This window comes from Cucurbita moschata, unplaced genomic scaffold (assembly GCF_002738365.1).
Source record: "Cucurbita moschata cultivar Rifu unplaced genomic scaffold, Cmos_1.0 Cmo_Scf00002, whole genome shotgun sequence".
Lineage (NCBI taxonomy): Eukaryota > Viridiplantae > Streptophyta > Magnoliopsida > Cucurbitales > Cucurbitaceae > Cucurbita > Cucurbita moschata.
In genome coordinates, this window is record NW_019268518.1 from 5,786,480 (window position 1) to 5,804,525 (window position 18,046).

At 36.0% G+C, this 18,046-nt stretch overlaps 4 protein-coding genes across 4 annotated transcripts; 2 read left to right on the top strand and 2 right to left on the bottom strand.

Annotated features, from left to right (window-relative positions):
- Positions 1–1,184: 1,184 nt before the first annotated feature.
- On the bottom strand, positions 1,185–4,857 carry LOC111430546 (geranylgeranyl transferase type-1 subunit beta). Its single transcript, XM_023066817.1, has 11 exons — positions 4,576–4,857; positions 3,876–3,951; positions 3,739–3,797; positions 3,413–3,552; positions 2,926–2,981; positions 2,764–2,840; positions 2,617–2,662; positions 2,330–2,454; positions 2,040–2,107; positions 1,870–1,957; positions 1,185–1,665 (listed from the first exon to the last, which is right to left on the bottom strand). The coding sequence occupies exons 1-11, from the start codon at positions 4,768–4,770 to the stop codon at positions 1,516–1,518; spliced, it is 1,080 nt and encodes a 359-aa protein (XP_022922585.1). The 5' UTR covers positions 4,771–4,857; the 3' UTR covers positions 1,185–1,515.
- Positions 4,858–5,205: 348 nt separating this feature from the next.
- LOC111458613 lies at positions 5,206–8,725 on the top strand. Its single transcript, XM_023101376.1, has 9 exons — positions 5,206–5,423; positions 5,544–5,605; positions 5,746–5,836; positions 6,859–6,945; positions 7,154–7,207; positions 7,767–7,951; positions 8,031–8,113; positions 8,216–8,316; positions 8,404–8,725. Exons 1-9 carry the CDS (start codon positions 5,373–5,375, stop codon positions 8,617–8,619), a joined length of 930 nt encoding a protein of 309 aa, XP_022957144.1. The 5' UTR covers positions 5,206–5,372; the 3' UTR covers positions 8,620–8,725.
- Positions 8,724–11,558, bottom strand: LOC111458604 (probable mediator of RNA polymerase II transcription subunit 37c). Its single transcript, XM_023101365.1, has 2 exons — positions 11,102–11,558; positions 8,724–10,611 (listed from the first exon to the last, which is right to left on the bottom strand). Exons 1-2 carry the CDS (start codon positions 11,313–11,315, stop codon positions 8,879–8,881), a joined length of 1,947 nt encoding a protein of 648 aa, XP_022957133.1. The 5' UTR covers positions 11,316–11,558; the 3' UTR covers positions 8,724–8,878.
- A 3,512-nt stretch (positions 11,559–15,070) lies between these two features.
- On the top strand, positions 15,071–16,541 carry LOC111455904 (dof zinc finger protein DOF3.6-like). Its single transcript, XM_023097555.1, has 2 exons — positions 15,071–15,228; positions 15,343–16,541. Exons 1-2 carry the CDS (start codon positions 15,175–15,177, stop codon positions 16,315–16,317), a joined length of 1,029 nt encoding a protein of 342 aa, XP_022953323.1. The 5' UTR covers positions 15,071–15,174; the 3' UTR covers positions 16,318–16,541.
- Positions 16,542–18,046: the final 1,505 nt, after the last annotated feature.

Consider the following 18,046-nt stretch of genomic DNA (forward strand, 5'->3'; position numbering starts at 1 on the left):
CCCCTTTTTTTTTTTTTTTTTTTTTTTGTCCTTAAAACGACAAAGGTAGGCAATTGCCCGTGAAAATGTATTGTCGGAATAGGTTGTTGCCCCCACCTTGAAGAAGAATCATTACAGCCATTGCCTTTACCTGTGTTTTCTATATTTTTAAAGCTTGATATGTCCTCAACTGAATCCTGAGTTTTGAACTTTTGTGGCACATGGACTCATCATACTATATTTGGTCCATCCATGCCCTTCAAAAACTAAAGGCTTCAACCCTAAATTTTTCACACATCACGTCTATGATTTGATTTTTATACCCTTGGTTATTGGCATGAATTGGTCCAGAAGATGGACTGGAATTCAATTTTGTGATCAATGAGTTCAAATGTTTCTGTTTTGCTTATTTTTTTAAGATCATGAATTGGTCCGGGTTTGAATCAATTCACCCAAATCCACGCTAAACTTTTTAATATATCGGATCAATTTGAAGATTTTATTCCATGAACCTAAAATCGAACTGAAACGATTCGGGTTTGAAAAAATGAACCCTACTCGACTAGAAATGCTAATCCATCTAACCCACTTCTATAATTTGGGTTAGGTTAGTCGAGGCTGTCGAATTGTTGGGTTGAATGTACATCCTTGGCAATGACTAGAAAGGAATCCGATTCTTTTCATCCTATTGCATTAATACTTAAAAAATGAACACATAAATTAATCCAAACAATGAATCATACTGTGGTGGGCCAATAATGAATCAAATAGGCTGACTGACTGAACTTCAGCATGGTTCTGTACCATTCCTTTGAACAAAGTGAATTCCATAATGAATTTCTGTATCTACCTTAAATCTGACCTATTTTAAGAACTGATTTTGTTTAATTGCTGTAGATATAAAAAATATTTTAGTAATTACAACTATATGTTTAAAAAATTCAGCTAATCGCTCTTGTGCTTCAGTTTTTCAAATAATTTAATTTTTATGTAGACCTTTTATTTTTTTAATTAAAAAAGAAAAAAAATCATGTTTGATCAAGAATGTTCCTTTTAGAGACATGGAAAGTAAAGTACCAAATCCGAAACATAATAAGACTCGAAGTACTAAAAAAGGGGGGAAAGGTATTTGAGCTGTTTCTTTGTCCTCCTTCAGTAGTTTCTTGCTCTAGAAACAAGTTTAATGAAAAGGTACAACATGAATATATGTTCATGCACTATGCCCACAGATTTATGTCAGCAAATCCAGAAGAATGAACAAAATGTTACTGATAAATTGCTGTGGAAACTAAATGTGTTTACTTTAACTTAAAGAAACAGAGCATCAAAACCAGATCTTGTGTTTAACACTTGAAATATTAAACTACAAAACAGGAGTCTGATGAAGCTCCATCTAGACTTGTGAACAGCTATGATCAATGTCGTTGTGATAAGTTGTGTAGACCAAGTGAAGGATTTAGAAAGGGGCAAATAAATGATACCCGATTTGGTGTAGCAGTGAAGATGATTCGTACCATGTTAATCGACATTATCACGTTAAATCCTCCAGGCAGAAGCTTCTGTTATTCCCAGTTCAACAAACAGAGAGTTGATGTTGGGTTCTTCCAAGAGGCTAAATGCAGTAAATCCATAGTAGGTGTGGTATAAATCAGGAAAGTCCCTTGGAAACTTGCTGAAACCACCATACTGTCAAGGAAAATTATGGCAAAAAGTTTCAAACACTAATTCATGTTGAGCTGCATAACCCTTTTATAGTTAGTTCAGAAATTGGGAGTAGGCGTATATCCATTCTAGAACTGTGCTTTCATGATTTATCCATGGGAAAATCTTGAATTTTTGTTTAAATAAATAAAAAAAATGCAAATGGAAGGTAAAGAAGAGCGATAGTACCTTAAATTGGCACGTCAGCAGAAATCCCTTCAAAGCCTTCTTATTAATGAGATCGAAGCCTCCTAAAATCCTCAAGGTAGATCCAATCCTACCACAACATTACTTAGTCAAGAGATAGATCTCATATTGTCCTAGAATAAGCTCACACGTTTATTCATTTTTTTCCTTACCAAAATGCATAACAAGTGTCAGCAGGCTTGTTAGGTCGACCTTGAAATCCTCCATCAGCTGCCTGTTTCTGTAATCCAAATACAAGAATATATTTGGTTACTCTTCGATTAATAGTAGCTTAGCGCGTTAAAATGAGAACGAAGCTAATCAAAGGAAGAAAAAACTATTTTTTGTAAACATGTCTTTGTTTCCAATCTGCCGTTAGCACTTATTTTGAAGTAGAAGTCAAATTTCTAAGCATTACAACGTAGAAGGATTGAAAACTCAATGTAGGATGATGAAAATGAACCTGCAAGCACCACTCCAGCAACAACGGGGCGTTTATTATGGAAGAAGAATTATCTCTAGAGAGAAGATCATCTTCAATGAAACCCATTAAACGGAGAGATGCAATAGCACAATACGTTCCACCGCCTGTGTCACTAAACCCAATCATGCGTAAATAATGATCAACTTGATGAAATGAACAACATTGGCAAACAACTATAATAGATCCTAGACGTTATGATTTTGTGAGTACTACAAGTAAAAGCTGAAGGGTATTGAGTTTATTAGTTACGGTATTGTTAATCTCACCATGAGATTCTGAACCAGGAGTTAACCCAAAGCCACCATCATATGACTACAAGAAAGTCATTAAGAAAACGTCAGGATTCATTATTTTCTACAGGAGGCCAAGGTAATAAACACAAAAGTCAAGATTGTGGCATTCTCCAAACAAACCTGGCAGTTCAATATGTAGGTTTTACTTTTCTGTCTGTCCATGCCGCTCCAATTCTCAAGCATATTACAGATGGCAGCTGAAAATTGATCAATGGCATCACGAATATATTATACTAATAGTCCCACAGTTTAAGCATAAAGCCACAAACAAGTTTTATTTACCAGCACAATAGACGAACCGAAGGTCAGCCTCTGCTCCAATATGGACAGGCACAAAGCTGTCAGGATAAAAATTTGTGGCAAAGAAGATCGGATTCAACATTGTTACACAAAAAGAAATTTGCAGAGAACGTGTCAGCATTTACATGATGAAGAATGTACAATCTAAGATAAAAACCAATTCTAACGTTACAGTCTAAATTTCCACAAGAACATAAACATTTAACTTCAGAGGGTTCACCAACACTCGTAGCAGTCGTGCACATACACCCTGTGTTTTGGTTCATAATAAAGTTTTAAATATATGCCAACCTTCTTCATTAAATAATATCTACTTAAAGTTGAATAATGAATAGGTCCGAGAGGTACTGTTGATTAATGAATAGCCCAGTTGGTCGCATAGATCGAGCATATAAAGATACATTTTAAGAATCAATTTTAATTGATTTTAGAATAAGTAATCAATGGATATAAAAGCTTTCAACAATACCTTCCATCAGATTGCTGAAGGTTTCTCATTGAGATTGCAATTGATTCAGAGTCAATATTGGAGAAGTCATAACCAATGACCTTCAGTATTGCAAGGGCACAGTATGTGCTTGCCAAGTGACTACCGTTGTGAATTAAATCCTATAAGAAAAAACAGACAAATATTACAAGAATAAAAGAGGACATATGGCTCTCATTTGCACTGCACTAACTGCGTATGTGCCAATAGTGAAAGCAGATATTGGAGACAAGAAGGAAACATATCAATAAACATTAATATTTTATCTCAAGAGGTTCAATAGCTTTGTGCACTATGTCTTATCATACCCCATCCTCATCTGGAGGAAACTGAGAACTTCTTGATCCACAGAATCCATAAAATTCTCCTGCATCAAACCAAAAGCTAATCACCAGGCACTTTCTCCATATAAATTTTACACTTTCTTTCTAAGGTAAGTTCATACCATTAGTTTTTTCGGCCTTCTTTGTAGGAAGTGCCTGAAAGGACAAGACCCAACTAGCAATGATGTCCTTGTCGACCTATAGAATTTCAAACATCTAATGTTAACTTTTCAAATAACCTTCGGCATTTTAACACAATACGGTGGTTGTGGAAATAATCAATGCATTACAATATTTGGATGGAGATTATAGCTGCACAAAGGTGCATAAACGACACAAGATAACAGCAAGCATAGTGTCAACATTGTAAGAGTTCCGCAGCTAATTGGTTCAAAACTCATTCTCGTAATAAAAAAATGCACAATTTAGATCAAAAGTTAGATACAAGAACTCGAATAGCAGCTAAGAAACTCTTCCTAACATCCCCCACCCCTCAAATTCAAAATCAAAACCTTTTCATGTCCATAATCAAACAATTAACAGGCTCACATAATTACCATAGGTTCCTCTAAGCCGCAACCGATTACCAAAAGTCAAATTCATAATCAGATAGAAAAAAAATTACGAGCTTCAAATTTCTAATCAGTCTAAATCAAGAATTTCACAGTCGGCATTGGGGATAAACAAAGGGATAGATATTCAACATGAAAAATCAGCGGAAAGGAGGAAAACTAAACATTCAATCGTAACACAAATCTCTATCTCAATGTGTACTCGGATCAAAACAACGCGATACAAAGAGAAATTGAAAATTGTACCCACACGATCCATGGCGCCAAGAAGGTCAAGGCTGGAGATCACGAAGTAAGCAAGTGTAAGGTGGTTAATCTCTTGAGTCTGATACTGAATAGGTAACAACTGGTACATCAACTCCAAGAACGTCACATGGCGATCTCTATCGAAACCAGAAGAAGAAGAAGCGGATGATTCTTCTAACAGGTTCGACTCTGAATCCATGGTGACACCTTTCTAGATGACTTGAAGGACTTGTCTTTGGCTCTCGGCTCTTCGCCATTTTATTTCTCGCATTTTTTGCAAATTGTAGAAATTTTCTCAAAAGTATTTTAATAATTTAATGTAAATTTAAATAAAATTATATATAAAAAAAATCTTCTAACTCTACCTTTTAATAAAAATGCGTACTTCTTGCTGGAATTTATGCTTTAATTAGCGATTTATTTATTTATAATAAATAATAATAATTTTTTTTTATTTATTTACAAAATAACATTATTTATTGTATGAAAAATAGAAAAAAGTGTTAGAATAATGAATAGATAAATGAGCGTATTATATATTAAGTTAAATTACAAATTTATCCTTGAAAATCAATTCGTTTTTCTTTTTTATTTAATTCACATTTAAAACCCTAATAACTCATAACCTTTTGGGCTACAAGGAGCGCGAGCCCAATAACTCCGCTCAAGAACCCTCGTTCTAACTTTCATATTCTTTCTTCTCTAGCGAAGCGCGAACCCGTTTGTTCACAAGAGTTGCTTTGAGAGCAGGAATTTAATCGAGCACTTGGCGTGCAATATCGCATATTTTTCGCTCTGAACATGAAGAAGGCCAACAAAACGGCTCTCTTAACGTTTGCTGAGAGGTGTAAGGTGCTCACCTTTATCACTTTTTCCTGAAATCAGTATAATGAAACTTGATTTACAGTAAAAATGATATCTGGGTTCGTTCTTCTGCAGAAGTTTAATGTTGTGGTTTTCTTTTTGTTTTAGAATATTCTTGCTTCCAACTGGATTGGTAGTCTCAATACTATCAAAGCCGATGCCAAAGGAAGGTACCCATTTGTTCTAATAATCGTGTTTTCTTCTCTGAGTTTTCATTTGGTGAGCCAAACAAGGGTTATGGTGAATGGGATTGTGACTTACTGAAGATTATATTAACAAAATTCATTTAAACTGATTATGTTTGGCTCAGCAAGGAGGACATTCACACCTCAAAAGTTATGTACGTGATCAGGAAAGGAAGGCCATACATTTGGGTTCCTGAGAAGGATTTGCACAATGTGGTATGGTCTTCTTTAAACATCTCTGCCACAGATTTAATCCTTTTTTCTTTCCTAGGAAGGGAAAGAACCACAAAACTTTTGAATTTGTTCTTTGAAGCTCCCATTACTCTAAAGCCGGGTTTAACTGATTTCAATTGAATTTCCTGACTTCGTTTTATATTGAATTGCCCTATCTAGCGTTGTTATATGTCAAATTACTATTAGGTGTTTTGATGTTTGTATCGCTTTGTTGAGTGGCAATGATTTTTTGCCAATTTATTCAATCACTTGAAGATATTTATGTGTTGCTAGCGGTGGATTTGGACTATTACAAATGGTATTCGAGCTAGTCACTAGGCGGTGTGCTAACGAAGACGTTGGACACCCAAGGGGGGTGGATTTTGAGATCGCACATCGGTTGGAGAGGGGAACAAAGCATTCCTTATAAGGATGTGGAAACATCTTCCTAAACTCGTTTTAAAACCTTGAGAAGCCCAAAAGGAAAAGCTCAAAGAGGACAATATTTGCTAACGGTTACAATATATGAGAAATTGAGAATTGATTAAATAACGAATACCCTGATCATTCCATAGTGTTGGAGTAGTTTATGCACTTGAGGCATTTTTCTTAATTCCCCCATTTCCTTAATTAGTCCCTCAAGTTTCACCTGCAGTGTCAGCTCGAGTTCTGATCTTAAAGTGCCACCCATGAAAAGATGCAAAACAGTATCTTGGTTCTTTTGATCCTCAAAATGTAATATGTGGATCTAAGCGGACCTTGCTTTTGATCCTCTATAAGCTTAATCATCCTTACAGATTAAGCTTATAAAGACAACTTAAACACTTGTTTGCTTGTTTTTAGTTGAACTAAGCGGATTTCAGAAATGTTTTTGATAGTATACAAAGGACATTATGGATCTATAACCATTGAATTGAAAAACAGAAAAACAAAAGACCAGAAGATTAAGTGCATTCTAAGTAACTCGAGTTCCTTGTATATGGCACTGTTAGGTTGTTAACATACGTTATTATGTTTTCCCCCAGAATACAATCATTGATGAGCGAGGTTCATTTTCTGTGGCCAGTCCTTTCCCAGGTCCTCTAGCTTACTTGTTCAGATCCCTGGAAAAGGTGAGTTCGAGATACATCTATCTCGTAATTTACAGCTATCAAAATATCTCTGATGTCGGAGACGTAATATGTCGCTAAGCGGTACCTCTATCTCTCAATTTGCAAATGTACCTTTCTCTTGGAAGGAACCTGTGACTCTTAAGGAAAGAACTTCAAGCTTAAATTAGAGCAACTACCCTGAATACTTATGCATTTTGTCATCCTGCAGTTGCCACCACGGGTTGCACTTACCGGGGACATTACACGTCTTAAAAGCGAAAAGGTAATGCATCCTTTTGTCTTAGAGTTTACATTTTGCAGTCTGATTGTTATGTAGCACATGTAAAGATCCTCAGCGACGTTGCCATGCTTTAGTACTATGAAGGGTATGGCTGACATTGTTCCTTGGTGAGGATTGGAGTGAAGGAATTGGTTACAAGTAGAAGTAATGGGAAGAGATAAAATTAGTGAATAGCTTAGCTGGTGAATTGATGAGTGAAAATTCTTTAAGAGGGGACGTTTCATATACCTCGAACACTATCTTTTATATGTTAATATCATTTTAGATTTTCGAGTTCTATCAACTCGGTACGGTCCTCTGGTAATTGATTAGTTGACAAACCAAGCCCGTCTTTGATTATAAACTAACAAGAAAAGGAAGAGGTCAAGCAGCTAAATTTACAAAAAATGTATCCACATCTTATTTTGAAAGACTAGATGGGATTGAATCTTGCGGTTTAGTTTGCCTAGGAATTTTAGTCAGCTTTGGAAGTTCCCAACTACAAGCTGTTTCTTGAAGTATTATGTTTTGATCTCGACTTTATTAGGTAGTCTAATTACAGGCTCAGGATGCTGTTGAAAGGCTTAGAGGGGCCATACTGTCTGAACAGAAAGCCATTGAAGACTTTGGAAGTACAGCCTCCAATGTCTTGAACTCCTCCAGCCTTAAATATACATCACGCAGCCAACACCTCAAGGAGTTCTTAGAAGGGAACGAAGAACACGTGGTCTATAAGTTTGATGTGAGGTATGGGATTTTACTCCTACTCCAAATGCATTCCAGTCTTCAAATAGTACGTACTCGAGTTGACAATTCTCTTCGCCAGATCAAGTATGTTTATTGATAGTAAAGGAGGTATGCACGAGGTTGATGCAGAGGACTTCGGCACCTCGAAAGCAGACTCATTAGGTGGGCACATCGCTCATCCTTTCGCTGTTTATTTACTCGATGCAAATGCGTCCTTAAGTTAACTTCAAGTGTGCTAACCATTTTGCTTGTTGTTTCCTTTAGCGCCTTTCTCGGCAGCGCTTATTGATGGAATAAACCAAAGCGACGCGAGACGTCGAGCCCTGATGCTTTTCTGTCATGTGTACTTCAATGCAAATGCAAAGGTATTTTTTGGACGTGTTTCCCTACAAGACCTATGGCAGCTTTGTTGCCACGATTGTTAGTATAACTCTGTTTTGCCCATATTGAAGGATGCATACATATTACGAGTGGATCGCAAGGGATTTGATATGCTGGGAAAAGTTCCAAGCCTCACTGTGGGGGATGGATTCGGCCAGTGTGAGTGGAAAGATTTCAGATTTACATTGAAGAATGAAGCGACGAACATTGGAGATTTTTGCCAACAATTAATGGAAATGGAGGAGGAAGTTGTGAAGAGAATTACCAATTATAGTGGTCTTGGGTAGCCTTCCAGCAAATAATTGCCAAGGACTGCCTTAAATCTAGGCACATTTTGTTGTAATTCATACGGTTAAGTCTGTTCTACTGCAGCAATTTAGCGCAATAATTGATCAAAAACAACTTTTATAATAGCAAAACACGGTGAAAACGCAAAACGAGAATTACATTGAAAACCAAGAGGCAAGCCTAAATCGAAACGCGAATAGCAATCACATAATAGTTTAAAGGCTTGAGACACTTGAGGGTAAGAAGACAGTAAAATGTTTAATCAACTTCCTCGATCTTAGGACCAGCGCCACTGCCGCCTGATGGAGGAGTATCATCGTCCATTGCGACGCCGCCCATGTCAGCCCCACCTTGATACATCTTGGCTATGATGGGGTTGCAAATAGATTCGAGTTCTTTCATTTTGTCCTCAAATTCGTCGGACTCTGCAAGCTGGTTGCCGTCTAGCCATTGAATGGCCTGTTCAACTGCATCTTCAATCTTCTTCTTGTCTGCTGGGGCAAGTTTACCACCTATCTTTTCATCTCTGATTGTGTTCCTCATATTGTATGCATAGTTCTCTAAAGCATTCTTTGATTCAACTTTCTTCTTGTGTTCCTCATCTTCAGCCTTGAACTTCTCTGCTTCTTGAACCAGTTTTTCAATCTCCTCTTTGGACAACCTTCCTTTGTCGTTGGTAATGGTGATCTTGTTCTTCTGTCCAGTTGTTTTATCCTCAGCGGAAACGTTTAGAATACCGTTGGCGTCGATGTCGAAGCAAACAGTGATCTGAGGAACACCTCTTGGAGCTGGAGGAATGCCGGAAAGTTCAAACTTGCCCAGCAAGTTGTTATCTCTGGTTCTTGTCCTCTCGCCCTCATAGACCTGAATAAGAACACCAGGCTGGTTGTCTGAGTATGTGGAAAATACTTGCTCCTTCTTTGTGGGTATGGTGGTGTTCCTTGGGATCAAAACTGTCATCACACCTCCAGCAGTCTCCAAGCCAAGAGACAGAGGAGTGACATCCAAAAGAAGAAGATCCTGCACTTTCTCATTTCCCTCACCACTCAAGATAGCAGCTTGAACAGCAGCCCCATAAGCAACTGCCTCGTCAGGATTGATACTCTTGCAGAGCTCCTTGCCATTGAAGAAATCCTGCAGTAGCTGCTGCACCTTAGGAATCCTCGTAGAGCCACCAACAAGGACAACATCATGGACGCTGCTTTTGTCCATCTTTGCATCTCTCAGACACTTCTCAACTGGCTCCATGCACTTTCGGAACAGGTCCATGTTGAGCTCCTCGAATCTAGCACGAGTGATGGTTGTGTAGAAATCAATTCCTTCATACAAAGAATCAATCTCAATTGTAGTTTGAGCAGTGGATGAAAGGGTTCTCTTCGCCCTTTCACAAGCAGTCCTCAATCTCCTCAGAGCCCTTGGATTTCCACTGATGTCCTTCTTATGCTTCCTCTTGAATTCCTGTACGAAATGGTTAACCAATCTGTTGTCGAAGTCCTCACCTCCGAGATGGGTGTCACCGGCAGTCGCCTTCACTTCAAAAATACCCTCCTCAATTGTGAGAAGAGAGACATCAAATGTTCCTCCACCTAAATCAAATATGAGTACATTCTTCTCGCCAACACTGGATGCTTTCTTGTCTAGTCCATAAGCGATGGCTGCCGCAGTGGGCTCATTGATGATCCTCATAACATTGAGGCCGGCAATGACACCTGCGTCTTTGGTGGCCTGACGCTGAGAGTCATTGAAATAAGCAGGGACAGTAACGACAGCGTTCTTCACGGAGGAACCGAGGTAAGCTTCTGCTATCTCACGCATTTTCGTGAGGACCATGGATGAAATTTCCTCAGCAGCGAACTGCTTCTCTTCGCCTTTGTAGTTGACAACAATCATGGGTTTGTCACCTGGACCGGCGATGACCTTGAACGGCCACATTTTCATATCGTTCTGGACCGTGGGATCGGTGAATCTCCTTCCAATCAACCGCTTCGCATCTGTCGAGTACGAATCATAGTAAATATTTAGAAAGAACTTCAAAAACATGTGTAACGCAACACAAGGATACGAACAACAACGATAATTGTCGAGAAAACAACACAACTACAGAGGAACAGTTCCTGGAATCCAAGGCCAGTTGTTTGAAGAGTTCGGGAAATCAATTTTCTATCTGATATGTAAACTTTTGTAACAATTTGTTTCTCCAACATATTTTCACTGAAAATGGAAGTTATGCTAAGCTGTACAACAATTTTAAGTCATACAAGCGCTCATACTTGCTATACAGATTAGTGCTAAAAACAGAATTGCACAAATCATTCCTAAGAATCAGAGCCGAAAAAATCATAAATTCTGTACGCAACAGCGTAAGAAGGCAAACCACACCTTAAGTTAACATTCACACAAGATCAAAGCACCCAAACACGGGAAAGAACAATAAATTTCACAAAAGCAAGCGGAAGTAAAATAATCCAGAAATTCACGTACCGAAGACGGTGTTGAGAGGATTCATGGCAACCTGGTTCTTCGCAGCATCGCCGATAAGCCGCTCGCTATCAGTGAAAGCAACATACGACGGCGTTGTCCGATTCCCCTGATCATTGGCGATAATCTCAACACGATCGTGCTGCCAAACTCCAACACAGGAATAAGTAGTACCGAGATCGATACCGATGGCCGGACCCTCGCCCTTTCCCGCCATTAACAAATTACAACGCAAATCAGCTCAAGAACGATAGAATTTGAGAAAAGAACTGGAGAACAAAAGGATTGAATTGCAATGGAAGAAATGAAATGCTTAGGAGGTATATTCAACAATCTGTAAGGAGATCGGAAAGGTGAGTGGAATATATACGAAGTTGGGAACTGGTGGTAAAATCTGGAGAGTTCTAGGAAGAACCATGTCTGGAATCTTCCGTGCAGAAAAAACAGGGATCGAGATGCTTCAATTGGGATTCGACGTGTGTAATCCGCGCGCCATTTCTTCATGCGGTTAAGTCCCCTAAATTATTACCATCTTTAAATTTATAATACTACAAGTCACTCCACAATTTTGCTTTTTCTTCCTTGCGAATTTGAATTATTGGGAAATTAATTATGTTATCTATTTTTTAAATTAAAAGAAAAAATTGTTTGTTAATTTTTTTTAAGTGAAAGTTAATTAAAAAATAATGAAAAAACAAAATGGTTGGGAAAGAAACTGTAACGCCACAGATACACCGCGGGCCGATATTGTCCTCTATGTGCTTGCCCTTTATTCTCCTCCCAACCAATGTGGGATATCACAATCCACCCTATTCGCCATCTTTGGGCTTTCCCTTTCGTGCGTCCCCTCAAAGCTATAAAATAGTTTTCCACACCCTTATAAATAGTGGTTTGTTCTCCTCTCCAACCAATGTGGGACATCACACAGACTAATATTCATGGAACCTAAAAATAAAATTTATGCTTAATATATTTGTTAATTTATAAGTTTGTTGGATTTTTAATATATTTTAGAAACACACGAAATTAAATAAAAATAGAATTTTAGTGTTTTTCTAATATGGCATTAATTTTGTTTTGTTTTTTGTTTTTTTTTTTTTTTTTTCTAATTTTTTAAAAACCACTCTTCTTATCTAGGTTTAATGAAATTAAAATATCCAAATTTCTACTTCACAGGTAAGTTTATATTTTTTAACTAATTTTTTTCTAAGGAAAGTTCGGTGAAAAGTAAAATTTTGAATATTTAATAACATTCGAGGTAAAAAATTACTATCTTTGTCAAAATCTATAGTCTGGTCTAAAGTTGTTGGTTTTTTTAAAAAAAAAAAAAAATTTAAAATAAGGTCGAAAAAGATATTTTCGTATTAATTAGAACAAAAATTTAAAAGTTAAAAATATATTGGGCTACTTTTGTGGTTTATAGCCCAGCCCATCAATTTCAATGGGCCGGTTTTCTTAAACCATTTCGCGGATTCGGTGAAGTACTCAATGGGTCGACCCTAGATAGGGAGGCTAACCCAACAGGGGCCCATACACGTTGAACTAAAAGCCCAACCCAAAATTCAAAATTTAAATTAATTTATTATTTATATATTTTAACGACTATCCCCTAAAACATTACCTAATTGATTACTACTAGTATAAAAAGAAATAAATAAATAATTACATAAAAACGTTTATTAAAATATTTTTTTATAAATGACTCGAAATATTTATTATTACATTGCACGACACGGATAAACAACTATTGTTCCGTATATTAATAATTAATTTTTTATTATTATTATTTGAAAAAAAAAGGAGAGGTTGCTGTTATCAATCAAATAACGTAGACGTAGAAAGGAGAAGAAGAGAAAGAGGACCACTCTTTTTTCCACTTTAAGACGAGTTGCGTGTGTGAAAGAAAAAGCTAAGTGGGGGTAGAATGGTAATTAACAAAATACAAATATATAACCAATAATTATTTAAAAAAAAAAAAAGAAGCACGTGATCAAGATCCACGGTTACATTTGTCTCCTCCGCAATTACTCGTAACAAGCACGTGATCCTTCTTATCATCATAAAATTATCACTCCACATTTTATAAATTAAAAAAGAAAAGGAAAATCCACGTGGCGGTATTTGGTAAATAAAAAAAAAAAGCGAAGAGGGATGGGCGTGTCAGCAATGATACGAACTAATATCCTCAATAAAATAAAATAAAAATAAATAAAAAGGAAAAAAAGATATGAAGAAATATACTTGGTATGCGATAAGGGAGGCAAAAGCTGCATGGAGCTATACGCTTTGCTTTCCCATCTTTCCCTATTTATATTTATATATTTATATATTTATATATTTATATATATATTTGTATCTGTATTTATATTTATATTTATATACTTTTTTTTATTGGGGTTCGGAGGGTGCATGAAAATGAGATAAAGAAATATTCCGGCAAAGATTTGATTGGATGGAGAGGGAATTAGATTCCCAAAACATACACACGTACTTTTTTTTTTTTTTTTAAATTGTTAAAGTCAGTCACATGCTCGAGATCCCAACATTTTTGTGTTCATAACCTAGTATACCTACAATGTCGAATTTTAATTTTTTTTGCTTGGATTTAATTTATGAGAAAAATAATTAATTGACATTTTAACTCTAACGTTAAAATATATATATATATGAATTAATTTAGTAAATTAAAAATTAAAATAATTATGGTGTAATTAAACTTGATAATAATGTGGGGGAATCTAATACGATGAATGCGGTTTAATTATTATAATATTGTTTAAGAAATACGAAAAAAAAAACTTTCATTAGATATTAATTTAGGCAAAAGAGATTAATGATTAAAGACGAAAATGTGTACTTCCAACAACTGACTCAGAATTTCAGTAGCAAAATTGGTCGGTTTTGAACTGTACATATACAACCAATAAATGCTCTTTTAATAATTAAAGTCGAGAAAATAAAATTCACATTCATTATTATGTTGGGACAAAAATATCCTTTTTTTTCTACTCTGTGTATCTTTATTATTTATTATTTTAATTCTTTTTTTTGCACAATATGGACATGAACCAATTTTATCATCTTATAGAACATATAACACATAAAATCCAGTTTTTTTTTTTTTTTTTCAATTTTGATCCTAAAATTTATTATTTTAATACAAGAAATCAAGGAAATTTAATTAATTAATTATTTTATTTTATTTTCCAACAATTTGGATGATACAATAATTTTGCTAAATTGAAAAAATAAAAATAATTCAAACCTAAAAATGGAAAACTTTATATATATATAGGAAAAAGTGGAAGGTACTTAATATTATCTGGTTTGCATGGTTAAATAATGGTGGGTCTTGTAGCCAACAAGACTCCACTTCAAATTAAAAAATTATACATTATTAATATGCACGTCCCTTTCACTTCACACATACATACATGCATGAATGCATACATCATCATGGTTTTTTTATATTCACTTTAATGGCATATATTCAATATTCCCATGACTAATATAAAGAAGAAAAAAAAACTATTTAAGTTAATTGTCAATTTTCTTAACCTAACCACAAAGAAAAATAGATTTTTTATTATGGAATTAGATTAATGAATGTTAGAACGTTTTTATTATTGAGAATGACAAAATTGCTTCTTTTTTCCCTATATATATATATATTTTTTTTTTTTTTTTAATTTTTTTTAGGGTGAAATAGACAAGAGAAACAAAAGGACATTAGATTGTGACACTACCACTTAAGACCATTCCACCATGACTTCACCTTTTCTATAAATATTATTTATTTTTATATTATTTATTTATTGTGTGTAGTGATGAGCATGCATGGCCAAAACAAAATATTATATCCATATTTATACTTTCTTCTTCTTCTTCTCTCTCTCTCTCTTTCGAAACCCTAAAGATATAATTTTTAACTTCATTTATATATATATATATATATATATATATATAGACTCTACTTTAGCTTTCTTCTCTCCCACTCAACTCTCATCATACTGTGTTCTTTAGTTTCGTTTGTGATCAGCAAGTTTTGATTTTTCCCTTTTTGAATACTTATCTCCATGGTTTTCTCTTCAGTTCCTGTGTTTCTTGATCCACCCAATTGGCCTTCTCAGGTAAGCTTTCTTCTTTGTTCTTCATTTAGCTTCTTCACTACAAAAGATTTTTTAAAAAAACCCTAATTTTTCTTCAATGTACCAAACATTTTGATTTGGGGTTTTATCTTATAGCAACCAAATCACCTCCAAGGAAGTGGCTGTGAGACTAATAACGGCCAACACCTTCCACCGACGCCACCACCAGCTGCAGCTGGCGGTGGTGGGGGTGGAGGTGGAGGTGGTGTACCTAGCTCGATCCGACCTGGGTCGATGACGGATCGAGCTAGGATGGCAAAGATACCGCAACCGGAAGCAGGGTTAAAATGCCCTAGATGTGAGTCAACCAACACGAAGTTTTGTTACTTCAACAACTATAGCCTCACTCAGCCGCGCCATTTTTGCAAGACCTGTCGTCGATACTGGACGAGAGGTGGGGCGATGAGGAATGTACCGGTTGGGGGCGGATGTCGACGGTCGAGTAAGAGAAGCAGCAAAGGAGGGAGTAACCGGTCGAAATCTCCAGCGGGTTCGAGTACTTCAACGAGCACGGTGTCATCAAACAGTTGCACAACAGATATCATTAGCCATCAATTGGGTCCTCCTCCGCCAACCCATTTCCCCTTCTTGGCTCCAAATTTACACAATCTTAGTGATTTTGGGAACATTGGGTTAAACTTTGAAGGCCTTCAAATCCCCAATTCATCAGGAGGAGAATCAACAATTTTATCAAGTGGAATCACGGATCATACCCAATGGAAAATACCCTTTTTTGCAAATCTACATCAACAAAATGGGATGTATTCAAATTTCATGGCTGAAGATCATCATCATCATCATCTGCATCATCAACAACCAGCTGATATCTCAAAGCCATTACTGGACAATGGGTTTAGTACCACAACTCATCTGTTGGGTACCACTAATAGCAGCATGAAACTCATGGAGGATACTCAAGGTATTAACAATTTGTCAAGAAATTTTCTGGGAATTCAACCAAATGATCAGTTCTGGAATTCAATTACAAGCACAACACCTGGGAACATTGCTTGGACAGATCAAATTTCAGATCATTTCAATTCAACTTCTTCCACTACCCATCTCTTATGATTTTGGAAGGGGAAGAAGGTGGATGAATTTCAGCATTAGGAACAAAAATTAGTATGTTAGGCTATTTTTTTTTTTCTTGATTCATTCAAATTTGGGGTTTAATTTAGGAACTTTGTAATATGTGCATTCAAAAGTTTGATATTATCTGACTTGAGAAGAGAGCTAATATTGTATAATCTCTTTGTGAAATCAAATGAATCATGATCCACTGCTCTTTTTCGTACTACAATACAAGCTCGAGCATGGTTTAACTCGTTAATTTTAATATCTCAATCCCCCCTAATAGATATTGTCTTATTTGGACTTTCACTTCTGCTTGAGAGAGGTTTCCACATCTTTATAAACGAAGATTCAAGATATGTTCGAGTTTTTTCTTTCATTTAATTAGATACATGCATGTTTGGGGCGTCATTCTTGAATCTTCGTTTTAGAAATATCTCAGAGGTCCCATCTTAAAGGTTGGTCTCGTATTTTTGGGTAATGTTTTAATGGTTCACTATGATTTTCTTTTTCAGCTTCCTGAAAAGAAACTGCAGTTTGAATGCATTTAAATTTGTGCCTCTTCTTCCTTTTAGATTCTTCCCTAAACCCTAATATATTCCTCACACCAAACCTACAAACCCCCTTTTTTTAGCCAATAATGTCCAAAATTAAATATGTCACAACCTATCTCGGTGATTTCATATGGAACGGGAAACGAAACCAAACCCAGATGATATGATTTGAGTACAACTTACATGGGATATGACGAAATGACTTATAAGCTCAAAAGAACGAGTATATGTCAAGTAGTAGGCTCGTTTAGATAGTATTAACAGAACAATCATTAAGTTTAAGACTTGCTATTGATGCAGATCTCGGGTCCATTTATATCACAAATTGGTTCAAAAAGGGAGTCTAGAGGGGTCTAAGAGCACACAAACACTATTCAAATTGGTTGAAATTGGTTGAAATTGGTCAAAAGTAGAAGAAAAAGGGAGAAACCCTTCGTCTTTACCACATAACATTTTTGGTTGGTTTAATTACTTCTCTTACTTTCCCTATTGATTGTGATTAAACAAAAGTGAAATCAAAGCAAAAGGAAAGGGGTGGATGGAATTTTGCATGATGGGTTATGATGTCAGTACTTCCCATCATTTACTTCTTAAGATTTTATTCTTTTTTGTTTGAATGGAATCTTACTTTGGATTATTTCTTTTACACAAACCCAATATTCTACTCATGGAATTCATCTTCTTTTGGGATCAACAATTCCATAATGCAATCGCCAAACCAAAACAAAACCAACCCATTACTATCACCAAAATCTCGACGTATCGACCCCTATTTAGCACTGTTACGTCTTTTCAAGTCATTACCATACTAATTTTCAAGTCATTACCATACTAATTCGGTCGGTTATTTTATAAGGATGAATAGGGGAGCTCGGAATTCCAAGGTAAGATAGGAAGGGTGTTTTAAGGTGGTGTTGATGTTGTTGTCGTGGGTTGATGGCCACATGCATAGGCGTGAAGATGTTCTCTCTGTTTCCATTGCAGCTTTACCTTTATCATGTCCTTTGCTTCCTTTTTCCTTTACTTTCTCTCTCTTTTTCTCATCTCATCTCATCTCATCTCATCTCATCTCATCTATGCCAAGAAATTAAACAAAAAGATAGCTTAAAATTAGAGTGAGATTCCAATATGCATGTGTTTATTCACCTTATAACCCCTCACGTTCTTCCATATGT

Excerpts from the sequence above, each read along its gene's own strand:
- LOC111430546 (XM_023066817.1), bottom strand. The coding sequence starts at position 4,770 with ATGGATTCAGAGTCGAACCTGTTAGAAGAATCATCCGCTTCTTCTTCT. Across the intron at positions 3,553-3,738 it reads TTCCTCCAGATGAGGATGGG|GATTTAATTCACAACGGTAG; the intron begins GTATGATAAGAC and ends TTTTTCTTATAG. Across the intron at positions 2,982-3,412 it reads CTTCAGCAATCTGATGGAAG|CTTTGTGCCTGTCCATATTG; the intron begins GTATTGTTGAAA and ends TTATCCTGACAG.
- LOC111455904 (XM_023097555.1), top strand. The coding sequence starts at position 15,175 with ATGGTTTTCTCTTCAGTTCCTGTGTTTCTTGATCCACCCAATTGGCCT. Across the intron at positions 15,229-15,342 it reads CACCCAATTGGCCTTCTCAG|CAACCAAATCACCTCCAAGG; the intron begins GTAAGCTTTCTT and ends TTTATCTTATAG.
- LOC111458604 (XM_023101365.1), bottom strand. The coding sequence starts at position 11,315 with ATGGCGGGAAAGGGCGAGGGTCCGGCCATCGGTATCGATCTCGGTACT. Across the intron at positions 10,612-11,101 it reads TCCTCTCAACACCGTCTTCG|ATGCGAAGCGGTTGATTGGA; the intron begins GTACGTGAATTT and ends CGTACTCGACAG.
- LOC111458613 (XM_023101376.1), top strand. The coding sequence starts at position 5,373 with ATGAAGAAGGCCAACAAAACGGCTCTCTTAACGTTTGCTGAGAGGTGT. Across the intron at positions 6,946-7,153 it reads TGTTCAGATCCCTGGAAAAG|TTGCCACCACGGGTTGCACT; the intron begins GTGAGTTCGAGA and ends GTCATCCTGCAG. Across the intron at positions 7,952-8,030 it reads GTCTATAAGTTTGATGTGAG|ATCAAGTATGTTTATTGATA; the intron begins GTATGGGATTTT and ends TCTCTTCGCCAG.